Below are 13,912 nucleotides of genomic sequence, written 5' to 3'. Positions count from 1 at the left end.
CTTACAACCAGTCACTGCCAAAGTCCCCTGCTCAGCACTGCTCTACATTTGGTTCTGCTCCAAACAGTTTAAAATGCCCTGGGGAAATCCAGGCTATCTAATTTATCAGAATGGCAGGAATTATCTGAGTCACTATTTGCTTTATAAGTAGCAATTCTCAAATACATTAGCTCTTTTTTTATTCCATTTAACATTTTATTACAACTGTAAATAGTGAAATACAAATAGCAACAAAAAATAAAATTGGGTGACTACTATTTATAAGCAGCAACAACTATATAAATTATAAAAGAAGCTGCTGATTATGTTGACATCATGTAGTCAGAAATAAAACTAGCAAAGCTTTTTGAAATTCTTGGTTTTAATAAGAAAAATAAGATACACAACTGTATTCATCTATGAAGACCGCATGTAGAGAACTTGGAGAATAGGTAAATTTGTGTCTGTCTTCAAATCATGAGCCAATGAAGCACTGCTAAAAATACCACAGATATTTCTCTGTCTAGGACAAGATATTACCTATACAGCCAAGTTATGCAATGCACTGATCAAAACAAAATAACCTAAATCTGTTTAAAAATATCCAAATCTTATGTATCTATAAAAGTGAAAGAATTCCAAGGAGCGAGCAAACAAACAAGAACAAAAAAAAAAAATCAAAGTTTTGATAGATAAACATCCAAACAACTGGAATAGTTTTTTTTAAACTTATAAAAATTAATGTCAGATTAAATGAATTTACTTCAGCTGTACTAGGGTATCATTCATTACTTCTCTTTCTCCTCCTGAACCTGAGGTTCTAACTCCTTGCACAGATTTTGTCACTTTTGCCTGAGTGGCCCTGTTGCCCTCCAAGGTACAATACGGTAGCCATATAGTCACAGCAAACCCACTCTGTAGGTTACTTTGAGAGAACAGCAGGCTAACTTGCTTCCTTTATAGCACCTAAAGCTGGTGAATCTGGGTGTGTCTGAGTTCTCAGTAAATGGTTCAGCTGCATCCCTACCAGCTAAGGTAACACCTAGGTATTCACTTTGTTTTTCAAAGGGAATAATGGTTTCCATCCTGGAAACCTGGGCATACAGTGTCACAAGCAAGCAGCAGCACAGGTCCCTGATTTGGCTGAGTAGAAGACAGATTCTAGCATATACCTGCTGGCTAGCCTAGACATATCCTCATGTATTCTCCTAGTCTACTTCTCAAGATCAGCAAAGGACAGGTTGCAAGCAACTTGATTATCTGGTCAGATTACACATTGGTGACACTCCTCTAATGACTGCAAACTGGAAAATTGCTATCACTTTTTCTCTCTAACAGCTGTTATTTAGTAATGCAAAATGTAGTGATGCAAAGATTAAAAAAAAAAAAAGCATCTGAGTCTCATATTTTAAGAAACCTCCTTTCAGGATCTGAAAGGACAGATGGAATATATAGTTTAGGAGCATGTATTGACCTTCCATAACATTAACAGAGTGCCTGATTCACTACCACCACCACCCAATGAAACTATGTAAAAGGCCTGGGGATTAGTCTTTAAATAATGGTATAAAGGTAAGCAGGGAAAGAAGGGGGTAATCCTCCATAAGCATGTCCCTCAGGAAAGGGCTCCATCAGAAGCGTTCAAATCTAGGGAGTCTATTGCCAACACTGGTATTTCTGTATTGGGACTGAACAAGAATATGACTACCCTTCCTGAATGGGAAGGAAGCTGAGTTTGTCATCGGCATAAGTTGGTACATTGTTTCTGTCTTTGGATATTCTGGGAAAAGATTATCACTGGAGTATTTTAGCATGCCTTGTCCTGGAATGGGAAGCCTAAACTAGACATATATTCTGCCACAGACACTAGTCCTTTTGGCACCTTTCACAATCAGTGAAGTGATTGCATTTGTGAGGAGATATTCAACAAGGATAATTTTCTTAGTGTCTTAAGCACCCATGCTATCTTCAGGAGTGTTATTGTCAATGCCCTGCTAACAAAACCCAGCAACTGAAGACTGCGAAGTATTTGGTTGTGTAGTAGACAAGGAGCTTAGGTTGCAAGTTTCTGGAGCTGCTGTTTCAAAAGGATGGTCAACTTTGATGAAAAGGATGAAAAGGATGACAGTAGCAAAAAAGTAATTTGGATTTTCCTTAACGCCGGTAGTATTAGGAAAAGCATAGCAATGAAAACTATTTTTCCCACATCTTCAGAGAATTTAGCATCTGAAATAACCATAGCCTAAGCTTCACATCTTTTGTTCAGAAATTTGAAAAGCAATTTCTAAGAACATTTAAATGAATTTAATTAAATTTATATATGCATATACAAATCAATTTTAAATGCAATTTTGAAACTTCATGTTTTGTTTTCTAATGCAACAACACAAAGCCAAATACTATAAATTATGTCTGTTACAGTGACTACGTGCCTCAGATGCTTTAATTTTAGCTTGGACAGTTTAGACCTTCCAAGTGACTGATGCTGAATTCATCAGAAATGATGCATTAGCTTAATGCAGCGTCGAAAGTTTTTTTCTAGTATGACAGAAGAGTAGCTTCTAAGGCTAATGTACTGAGTTTATTGTGGCAAGGTTCTGGTAGCATGGGGGCTGCAGCAGTGGCCTATTTGAGAAGAAGCCAGGGGCTGCCCCATGTCAGACACTGCTAGTTCCAGCTGGCTTCAAAACCAAGTCAGCTGTGCCCTGCAGCATCTATCAGCAAAGCAGGCAGCACCTCCGGTAAAACATTTAAGAAAGCGCAAAAAACAACGCGCAACAACTGAGAGAGGAGTGAGAAAAATGTGATAGAAAAGGCCCTTCAGACATCAAGGTCAGAGGTGGGAGGAAGAGGCACCACAGGTGGTGAAACAGAGACTCCCATGCACCCACCCATGGAGAGGACCATGTCGGAGCACATATCCATCCACACCTGCAGCAGGTGGACGTTCCTCGAAGGAAGCTGCTGCCCATGAAAAGCCTATGCTGGAGCAGGCTCCTGGCAGAACTGTGGCTGGTGGAGAAAAGCCCATGCTGGAGGAAGTCATCTGAGAGGAACTGCAGCCTGTAGGGCAACCATGCTGGATCAGTCCATTCCTGAAGGACATCATGGAGAGACCCTCACTAGTGGGATTCTTGAAGAACTGCAGCCCTTGGGAAGGTTCCATGTCACAGAAGTTTGTGAAGGACTGCACCCTGTGGAAGAGACCGCACGCTGGAGAAGGGGAAAAGTATGAGGAGGAAGGAGCAGTTGAGAAAGTGCTATGAACGGGCCACAACTTCTGTTCTGCATTCCCCTGCCCCACTGGGTGGGGGCAGGACAAAGAAGAGGTGCAAGAGTCAGGAACAAAGGAGTGAAGTTGACCCCAGGAAAGAAGGAGGAATGGGAAGGTGGTTTTAGACTTGTCCTTTTTTCTATTTTTAGTTGGCAATAAATTAGTTTTCCTTGAGTCTGTTTTGCCCATGGTAATATTTGGTAAGTGAACTCCCTGTCTTTACTTTGACCTGCAAGCTTTTTAATCTTATTTTCTCCCCCTGTATTAAAGGGAGTAGGAGAGCATCTTGGCAGGCATCTAGCAGCCATCCAAGGTTAACTCACCACAACCACAAAGAGAAACATGAACTATTAGGTATCATATTTTCAGTATGAAATTACTTTGATGTCTAAAGTTACTCTTTCCTTTACAAATGTCCAGAATTTATAAATTCTCCATGCTATTTTAAAAACAAACTGTTCTACATTCTATACCATAAAACTCTATGTAGTATTTTCCCCACACTGTTTCAAGTATTTTTGGTCCCATTTTTTCCCACTTTTCTGAACATTACTTTTTCTCTAATTATGTTTGTCTACAAAACATTACAAGAAACACCTTCAAGGAAAACAGCATTTTAACAGAACCTCTCCATTCAGTCTGTCAGCAGTACGCCAACTGCATGCTAGTACTTCAGCAGGGACCTCAACGCATGCTAGTACCACTGTTGCAGGCAGGCATTTATGAATGTCAGACTTATGGTGAAAAGGAGCCAAAATCACTCTGCTTAATAGAATTCCCCTGATTTTAACAATGAAATCTAGATACAGACATCCCTTTCTAGACCCAGATAGCTATTTGGAATTATTATCTGCAACCATGCCATGAAAAAGCTCTCCATGTGGGAAACCAACTCTTTTGAACCCTCTGAATAGTACGCATTTATGCACCTTTATGAATGGTATATTCCATTCTTCTTGCAATTTGATATTATTCCATTATGTATTCCTGCTTAATGCAGAAGACTCTTAATTCATTTAATTCAAGCAAAAAAAAAAAAAAGCAATGCATTTGCATTCACAGCAAGATAGAGGCTGTTTTGGGAGTATGTGGAACAGTTATTGAATTCTGATTCAGATCCCTTGATTATTCTCCCTTAGGTTAAAGTGATTTGACTTGGCTTTGAGTCATACTCATGTTAACTTGCTTCACTCTATTAACCACGTTCACCTTCTCCGTTTACATGTTACAGGTTATTGCTGTGCATGTGATATTTTCCACCATCCCTAGGATGTATTTCATTTTTGTTTTGATCATGAAGCTCTGGGAAGTACCACAGACGTGACTGAAAAGCATCGTTTTGAATTACTTCAGGCCTAATATTTCCACGTTTGATACCTGCCTCTGTTGCCATACAGCATTGCCCTCCCTCTGCCTCATTACCTCTTCTCTCTGGGTAGCGATGCCACCAAATGCACAGTGGTGAGCTGATCAGCTGCATAACCTCAACTGGCCAAGTCAGCTCTCACTGCAGCAAGAGTACTTAGAATCTGAAAATTCCAGCATTGCCTTTGCCATTGATTAGAATTTAAGTAAAAAGAAGAGATGATGCAAGAACTATCAATAATGTTACCTTTAATAATGTCATAACGAGGTAACAGATCGATGATCACATGGAAATACAACTTTTATAACAGGTCTCCCAACAACGTATCATCTTGAGTCCAATTCATAAAAGCCAGTTTTTTTTTTTGTTTTTTTTTTTTTTAAAAAAAGGCACAATTGAGTAAACAAGTAAAATTAAAAGTTAGAAAAAGATTGAATATGTACATAGTTGAGAAGAAATACCCGTGTAATAAAAAATAGAGTATATGCTTGAAGCATCTGTTGTAGCTTACAAAATCTGTTCATTTTTTGTTTTAATTCATTACTATTTAGAATTAAGTTCTCTTTAAAAATTGAGGGTACTTGTACCTCTTTTGCTGAGGTACTAGGAAAGTAGCTATACAGTATTTGTCATTATTGAAGGATGCACAGATATGATGGAGAACAGCTGTAAATTAAATCAGACACAGGCAACTCCCACCAGCTAAAGGCTGGTTAGCCGCTCTTCCTCTCCATTGTATTGTTTCCCCTCTTACCCAAGTCACATCTGATTAAAAAGGCAACACCAGGCAGAGAGACAAAAAAAAAAAAAAAAACAAAAAAAAAAAACAAAAAAAAAAACACTCTGCAAAGGAGATGTTTTTTCATAGAACAATTTCACTCCAATCACTTCCAGCAGTAGGCAAACAACTTCACAAGAAGGTATTAGGAACCAGCTGAAGCAGATACTGCAGGAACATCAGCTGAATGGTTGCAACATCACCCTGGTCACACCTGCAACTGAGTTCCTCAGACCTCTAATTAGTTCCTCTGTTAAGCTGAGGACTAACAACCCTTTGAACCATTAGCTACACCACACATACATAGAGGCACCAGTTCAGCACAGACACCTCATGGGCAGTATTCTCAAAGATAGGATTTGAGTTCACAAGAGAAAAAGGGTGAATTGTGTTCAGATCCTGCATGGTACTAATTGCGTTACTGCCACTTGCAAAAAGATAACCCACATAAGCATTTAACCAGTAAGGAAACACTATATTAAGATAACTTGATGAACAATCAATTAACAAGACGCCAGCAATACATTCGAGCTTTTGGCTTCCTCTGTGGTCAGTCAATAATTAACCATAGAACTATTAAGAAACTGTATCATATTTGTGCATCTCAACTTCTTCTTAGCTTTTAGCATCTGGGCATTATGGCAACAGCTGAATTTTGAACCTTTTTACCACACTCTTCAAATTCAGATTTGTTTAAAAAAGCAGGAAAACAAAACAAAACATAACAACTTTCTTAACCTTGGAAATCTACAACAATGCATTTGAGGTTTTTATATAAATATATACATATACACACACACACAGGCACCGTCACGAAAATTGACTTCGGAAAATATTTTTCAGTCCCTCTACTTATAACCAAGTATGAATTAATAAGAAATGTCACACATAAATAAGTCATGCTAATCACTTTAACAAAAGTCAGTATTATATCTACTATGGTCTACTAAAATTTACTGGAAATAGCATACAAAATATACTGGTGCAATTTTATCCCTATTACAACCACACTGAAGTCAATTTAAGAAGATTTCTATGAAGAAAACAAACAAAAAGACTTCTAGAAGGCCTAAAGAGCACATATATAAAACTTCAAAGTCAGTTCATGCATATATCTTGACTCACTGTATACACTTCTGCCTATATCTGTCATTGTCATTATAAATATGCTACATAGTTTCAGAAAAATGAGTGCCTGTATGAATGCTCACTCCTTGAGTATTGATTTTCTTTGTAGGTATCAAGCAATGTAATTAACTTGAGGAGGTGGGAGGAGGAGGGCGGGGGGCTGCAATTAAAAGTTTTTCATGTCTGCCATTTATCTCATGACGTGTGTACATCATCCAATATTGGCCATAAACTCACATATGTTAATGACTACACCATTGAGAACAATGCATCTCTAATTAATAGGTTTGTCTGCCGGACTAGAAGAGTGGGGTGTAGAAAATAACTTATTTGGCAGGAAAACACAGAAAAGCCCTTAAAGATTTGTCTGAAAATGGAAAACAACCTTGCAACAAAATTGTATAAGCAAAATGCAATCTAGAAATTAATACATATTTTATTTACATTCATTAAGGGAACGTATTTAACAGCCTGTCTGTTACAACACTTGTAAGTAATGCAGTTACCTTAAATCACAAAAGTATTTTCACATAGATACAATTGGAACATCTAATGTACTGCAGGGTATTCACAATAAATGCCAATGAAATAAATACTTCATTGCAAGCAAGAAATATCAATGTTCCATTTTTTTTTTTCTTTGCATTGTTCAAGTAGGCTCTGGGAATAAAAATAACAGGATCAAATGAGAGGGAAATTCCCAGAAGAACATGCATTCATACCAAAGTGATTACAGAAAAAGCATTTCACACCAATGCTGCAGAGTTATTCAAGATTACTACTGTGATAACAAAATACTGACTTTATCCAAAAACGGGGGGGGGGGGGGAAGGGGAGAGAAGGGCGGGGGGAATCCCAACATCCAAAATAAAGGTTTTGCACTTTGTCATCCTCAAGCAAGTTAACATCTATTTTCTTTGTCCATGGTAAATATCATGGTATGATTTCAAATGCAGGTATTTGAACATGCTGATATTCAGCTACCTGAGCAGCATTTAGCTATCACATTTGACAGATTATTCACCACCACCCCCAATTAATAATCATTCATTTGCTGACACATATCAACATGTAGCAAAATCCTGTTACAAAAGCCAGAGGTCAGATTTCTGTGTCTCCTGTGTTTTAGCCATCAGCCGTACTGAGATAAGGCACTGACCTTTCTTCTTGATTCACAATGGGAGAATACTCTGCTTACAAGCTTACTACTGTGAAGCTTTGTTGTTAGCGTGAAGAATCACAAAAACGTGTGTGGGAAGGCAGATAAGATTCAATACCTTTCTCAAAATTCAAAACGTGGCATTTCCAACAGTTCATCACTTCTTGTCATTTCCCCAGTAATGTAAACAACTCAAGTTTAAGATTTCACTAACATGGAAAAGATATTCTGCAGGTTGGTGGAAAGGGAGAGGAGGGTGATGCTCCATCAACCAGTTGATAGGTTTCTTTGTTTTGTTTTATTTTTTTTCAGGTTTCATTTTTAAAGGATTATACTATGCCATCTAGATTTTTCATACAATAAAGGCAATTTATCCTTGTTTCAAGATCATTTCTACCTAAAGAGACTTCAGGTGGCAGCATCACAGGAAATATTCTTCTGTGCAACTTGAAGTCAATGTGATTGTGATTGCAAATTATTCACTAATATACGACAGACTGTTGCATTATGCAAACCCATCCACATTCTTTTACATCCCTGTAGATGTGCAGCTACTTCCCTGTTTTGATTGCACTGTGCACTGTAACAATGGAATTCACCTCATAAGCTACTCAGAAAACTCTTAGACAATATGCAGGTCATCTCAACCCATTTCCTTGTTGTTAGAAGTAACATGAAAAATGCTTTCAAACATCATATGAGACAGGAATACTTAGAAGCACCTTAAATTCTCAAAATATTCGCTACAACCACCCACAGTATCAGTTCAACTGTGGTCCCAAACACAGTTAAGTCATGTATTGTTGCTGCAGAAATAGCTGCCTTGAAGGAAGTCTCCTATATTCCTTATAGACTGAATGCTTTCAGAGGCTCATCCAGGAGACAAAAAAAAATACACAAAAACACAACTAAAATTTTGAAAAATCTATTTTCTTCTGGCAATTTTAGAACTACATTATAATCACTGTGAGATAAGTGCTCTAACCTCCATCTGCATCATCCCAATATTCCTCCTCCCACATCAGTGCTGAATTTGCGGGAACAGAAGTACGAATAAACCAAGAACATTCAAAAATATTTCCAGTTAGGAAAAAACTTCCACGTGGTTTGGGAACAATGCTGACATCCTATTTGCCTTGGATTTGACCAGTCTGGGACCTCTAAGTAGCTCCTTTCTCTACCATTTGGGCAATGTCATGCCCAACCACTAGAGCAACACTTTTCTTCTGGAGTCCGAGCTGGTAGCTGTCTAACAGAGAGGCTACACAGAGGTATATAAAGACAAAAAATAACAAAAGGAGGGAAATAGAAGCTGGCTTACGTGCTCCAGTTTGTCTTTCCTCCGCAGCCAGACACTGGCACTGTAGTCCTGCTGCTTGACAGTGCTGTAGAAGTTCGCACCTACTCTCGTGAGGCTTGGCGACGGCTCCCTGGGTCTGCTCTTCAGCCTCATCTGCTCGAAGCCCTCATGGGGGGATGAGGAAAGCCAGTCATGCCTGACTTCCATCTTGACATGACAAGGCAAAGTCCAAGCAGAAAAATCAGAAGAAACCAAAAAATTAAGAGCCACTAGATGAAGAGGGTAAAAAAAAAAAAAAAAAAAAAAAAAAAAAAACGTAGGAAGACGAGAAGCAAATAAAAGCAACCCCCCCCAAAACCCAGGAAATTAGAAGAGGAGAAGCAACGAGGGGGAGTGGCAGGAGGGCTGCAGGTACGACAGGGGAGCGGCCGGGGGCGCCCCGAGACGCCGCCGCCCGCCAGCTGCAGCCCGGTGCCGGCGCCGCGGGAGGCGGCTGCGTGCGGGACGGCGGCGAGGCCGGGGGACAGGAGAGGAGGGCAGAAAAGCGGGGAGCAGGGGAGGCGCGGCCCCGTGCAGGCGGAGGCCGGGCGCGGCCGCCGCCTCCAGCCCTCCTGCAGGTTGGCGCAGTGGCGGGGCCGCCGCCCGCCCGCCCGGGGCTGGAGCCGGCTCCTCCCCGTCCCCCCTCCTCTTCCTCCTTCTCCTCGCTCCCGGAGCTGGCTGCTGGCGACGAGCACAAAGCCGGGCGGGGGGCGGCTGCCTTCCCCTCAGCCGAGCGGTTGCCGCCGCCCCCTCGCCCCCGACCCGCTGCCCTCCCTCCTCCGGTCTCCTCCTGGAAGCCCCCGCGGCTCCCGCAGCCCCTGGGTGCGCCCCTCGCCGCCGCCCGGGCCCCGCAGCACCGCCCCGACCCTTTCCCCGGGGACAGCGGCAGCAGGGCTCGGCGCGGCTCCAGGGGAAAGCCTCGCCCCGGCGGAGCCCCCTGCCCGGCTCCCAGCCTGCCCGCGCCCCGGTGCCGGTCTGGGGCAGGTCGTACAGCCCGGTGCCAGCTCTGTCAGTTCAAGTTGGTGTGCGTTGCTATTTAGCTGAAACTTGTTTCACCAGGGGAACAACAAAAAAAAAAAAAAGACTTTCTCACACTGTGAAAAAGCCACCTTGGTAATTGCCCACACACTGCAGAGCTATATTAGGCACAGACAAGAAAACTCACAAAGCACCAAGAACTAATTATTGGAGCTCAGAATGGCTCTACAGTTCTGGCAAATGTTTGCCAGTGGGCAAGCTATAGTTTGCCACAGAAGTGAACTGCTGTAGTTAGTCAGATACACCGATACCGAACTGAAAGACTACACGTGCATCCAGTTAACTGAAAATACCCTTTGAGTGGTAAAACTGTTCATTCAGCCTGGTTGGTGAGAGCACTGCAGAAGAGCTCTCTGCTAACCACTTCATCTGGAGTGAAGCCTACTCCTGTCAGATCAGAAGGTACATTTAAAACATCCTCATGGTTGGGTTCAAGATGTATTACTGCAAAACATCATTCAGAAAGCAGTCAGATACTGAAATACATGAATACTACAAAAACCAAATGTAACAAAGTAACAACAACCAGAACCATCAATGTTATTTGCTGCACTCGGCTTACATGCAAGGTTTTGCTAGGAGGGTGGTTGCAGCAGTGGCCTCTGAGCAGAGCCCAGCAGTTGCCCCATGTCAGACCAGAGCCAGCTCCAGCTGGCACTAAAAGGGACCCACCACTGGACAGAGCTGAGCTAGGGAGTGATTCTGGTTGGGCTTTTGGGAGAGATGATTTAAGAAAGGAGGAAAAAAACACCCTGCTTTGCAACAGCAGCTGGAAGACAGGAGTGAGAAAATGTGATAGAACAGCCCTGAAGACCTCCAGGTCAGCAGGAGGTGCTCCAGGCAGGCAGCAGCAGTTCCCCTGCAGGCTGTGGAGAGGCCCCTGGTGGAGCAGGCTGTCCCCCTGCAGCCCATGGGTCCCACATGGAGCAGATCTCCACGCTGCAGCCCGTGGAGGAGCCCCCGGTGGAGCAGGTGGATGTGGCATAGAGGAGGCTGTGGCCCATGGAGAGCCCCCGCAGGAACAGGCCCCAGGCCGGAGCTGCAGCCCATGGAGAGGAGCCCACGCAGGAGCAAGGGGTCTGGGGGGAGCTGCCGCCCGTGGGGGACCTGTGCTGGAGCAGTTTGCTCCTTGGGGATGGACCCCATGGTACAGAGCCGTGTGGGAGCAGTTCTTGAAGAGCTGCTGACTGTGGGCAGTCCCCGCAGGCTCAGTCTGGGAAGGATGACATCCCGTGGGAGGGATCCCACGTGGAAGAGGGGCAGAGAGGGACTGTGAAGGAGCAGCAGAGACAAATCGTTAGGGACCAACCACAGCCCCCACTCCCCTGCGCCGCTCGGGGGAGGAAGTTGAGGAGGGTGGATGGGGGGAAGGTGTTAGTTGGCTTTTGGTTTCTCACTGTTCTAGTTTGCTAGTAAATACGCAATAAATTACATTAATCTCCCTATATTTGTCTGTTTTGCCCACAATGGTAATTGTTGAGTGATCTCCCATTTCTTGTCTCAACCCTTGAGCCCTTTCCATCACATTTTCTCCCCTTTTCCTTTGAGAAAGGGAAGTGAGAGAGCAGTTGTGGTAGAGTTCAGCTGCCCAGATAGATAAAACCACCACATGCAAAAATATTTTTTACTGACCAGTGTAAAGGACTTGCAGCCCTCCCCCCAATAAATTTCTCTAATTTCCTGTCCCCCAAGACCATCAATGCACTCTCATGACACCTGGAACAAAAATTAAGTCTACGTGAGCCAACTGAGTGCAAGACACAATAAAGGTGCTAAAATTCAACATACGGCATTTCAGAGCTGTGGTACTATCTCAGTTTAAGAGTATCTTGATTAAAAGCCCACTGAACCATGCTTTATCTGCTGATGCCAATTTACAAATTTTATATGGACACAGCTGCAACTACAACCAAAGAACAATAATGCATGCAAGCATTCAATAAAATGCAAGCAAACAAAAAAAAAATCCAAACACTCTCTTAGGTTCTTCAAATATACCATCAGCTTGATGTTGTTCTTATAGAAGTGTACATATGCTGTAAATAAGAACAGCCTGCTTTATACAGTTATTTGCATAAGAATTTTCACATTATTTCTACAGCAGTATAGAAAGCACTCCAACATTTTCTTTATTCCTCTGCTTTTCTTGTTTACAGTGATCGCAAATACTTCCAAAAAAAATTATTAGCACTCTGCAGTTGCCACCTGCTTTCCTACCCATCCCTTAATACATTGCACTGCGACAGACCAGAATCAATATGCCACCGTACTTCAGTACAATACATTGTCACACTCTTCCATATATATATATATATATGTTTTTTTAAAAACACTTAACTTTTTTTTTTTTTTTGGTGGGGTTAATTTATTGTATCTTCCCTAGCTACACTACCAGCAGCATTCTCAGCTGCCAGAGGAACTTCCTCCTGCCTCTCCAGAACAGCCAAAAAATGGCATGCTGAGGTTGTTCTTAACCCCTAGGCTATTAAGGGGTTTGCTCATCTTTCTAGACATCTTCTTGGTTGGTACCAAGCTCTTACCCATGTGCCTTCCTACTAATGATGCTGACGTTAATATTACCCCAGTCCTAGTCTGATAAGGAACAAGGGAGAAAAAGAAGCCCAGAATGAGTCTATTGAAGTTGTATGGGCAAAGCATGCTTACAAAGCCTTTGTTTCCTAACCCTAAGCAGTAAAGAAGCTTTTGAGTGGGAAAACTCAGTCAAATAACTTTTTTTTTTTTTTAACTTTAATAAACTTTTCACTAAGGTGGACTAACAAGCTACGAATACAGTGACAGCTCCTAAAGAATACATAGCCGTTCATCTAATTTGAAGAGAGTTACATAACTCTCTTCCCCACATTTTCTCTTCCATTTTGGATCCGTGCAATAAACAAGTTTGTTCAGACCACAAGCATTGCATCCAGCTTAATTCAGAGATAATTCAACTCATTAAAATTCAATCAGTTTTGTAGTAGTAGGTCAGCAATTCCAATTGGCTGTATGAGCTGGATTAAACTGCAGCCTTTCTTTCATGCAGTTTTCAGAATTACCCAAACACCCACTCCTGTCAAGGCCTTTTGCTTCCATAGCCCGATGACTATGGCAGCAAGGATGACTGAAATTACAAACATTGTACTTACATCATTAGCAATAGATGCAAGTCAAGCATAGCATAACATGTGTTTACCCTGTTGTGGTTCACGCTGCAATTTTCTCTAATTTACTACCCATCCTAATATCAAGACTCAGAGAAGTACCTAGGCAGTCTTCAGAACTCTCCAGTTTCTACACCAACACAGTGAGAGCTGTAGGGGGCAGAGTTCACTCAGGCCAATGAGAAGAAAAGAATCAGAATATAAGTAGAAGCCCTTCAGGTAGGTCTATTATATATACATTTTCTTTAAAATGACAACATTTTCTTCTGTAAATCTTGCCCAGACAAGTTTTAAAGACTTGCTTTCCAAGCCACAGGTTTCAATTTTTTTATTTTTTATATAAGAGACTTTAGCAATACTGTACAAATACAACAGCATTAAACTTTTCATCAGTAAATATTATATACCTAGACCAAAAAAAAAAAAAATCATACCTGTGACAGATTCAAGCCCTCCTTACAAAGCACTAGACTCCCTACATTTGCACTGCAGAGCTAGACGCTGCTGAAGTCCTGGCCCACTTTTCATAATTTCCTACACCTGACAGACCAGCAGGCAGTGATTGCCTACAGGCTTCAGCTGGTGCCCAGTCAGAGGGCTGTGCCCGACACCAGCTACAGCAGCAGTACTGCTCCTGGCAGCCAGGCAGGAAGGTAACGGCTGCCTTCCTCCACAGCTCAGCTGAACTTGCTT

The 13,912-nt window shown here is 42.0% G+C and overlaps 1 protein-coding gene across 6 annotated transcripts in view; it reads right to left on the bottom strand.

The window, feature by feature from the left end:
- Positions 1-13,912, bottom strand: part of PLD5 (phospholipase D family member 5) — a 198,377-nt gene that overhangs the window by 163,949 nt on the left and 20,516 nt on the right. Inside the window, exons 1-3 of one of the 6 annotated variants that reach the window (XM_035320748.1) lie at positions 13,654-13,708; positions 11,694-11,777; positions 9,006-9,191 (exon numbers count right to left, since the gene is read on the bottom strand). The exons of 1 other annotated variant lie outside the window; for it this stretch is intronic. In XM_035320748.1, coding sequence (XP_035176639.1) covers positions 9,006-9,191 — 186 coding nt within the window. In that variant the 5' untranslated portion in view covers positions 11,694-11,777; positions 13,654-13,708. Of the gene's footprint in view, positions 1-9,005; positions 9,604-11,693; positions 11,778-13,204; positions 13,392-13,653; positions 13,709-13,912 lie in introns of those variants that run through there. 4 more of the 6 variants (XM_035320749.1, XM_035320750.1, XM_035320747.1 and 1 more) reach the window with 4 other exon arrangements.

Source organism: Oxyura jamaicensis, chromosome 3, assembly GCF_011077185.1.
Source record: "Oxyura jamaicensis isolate SHBP4307 breed ruddy duck chromosome 3, BPBGC_Ojam_1.0, whole genome shotgun sequence".
In the NCBI taxonomy this organism is placed as follows: domain Eukaryota; kingdom Metazoa; phylum Chordata; class Aves; order Anseriformes; family Anatidae; genus Oxyura; species Oxyura jamaicensis.
The sequence above is the reverse complement of the archived record's forward strand: the minus strand, read 5'-3'. Positions and strand labels throughout refer to the sequence as shown.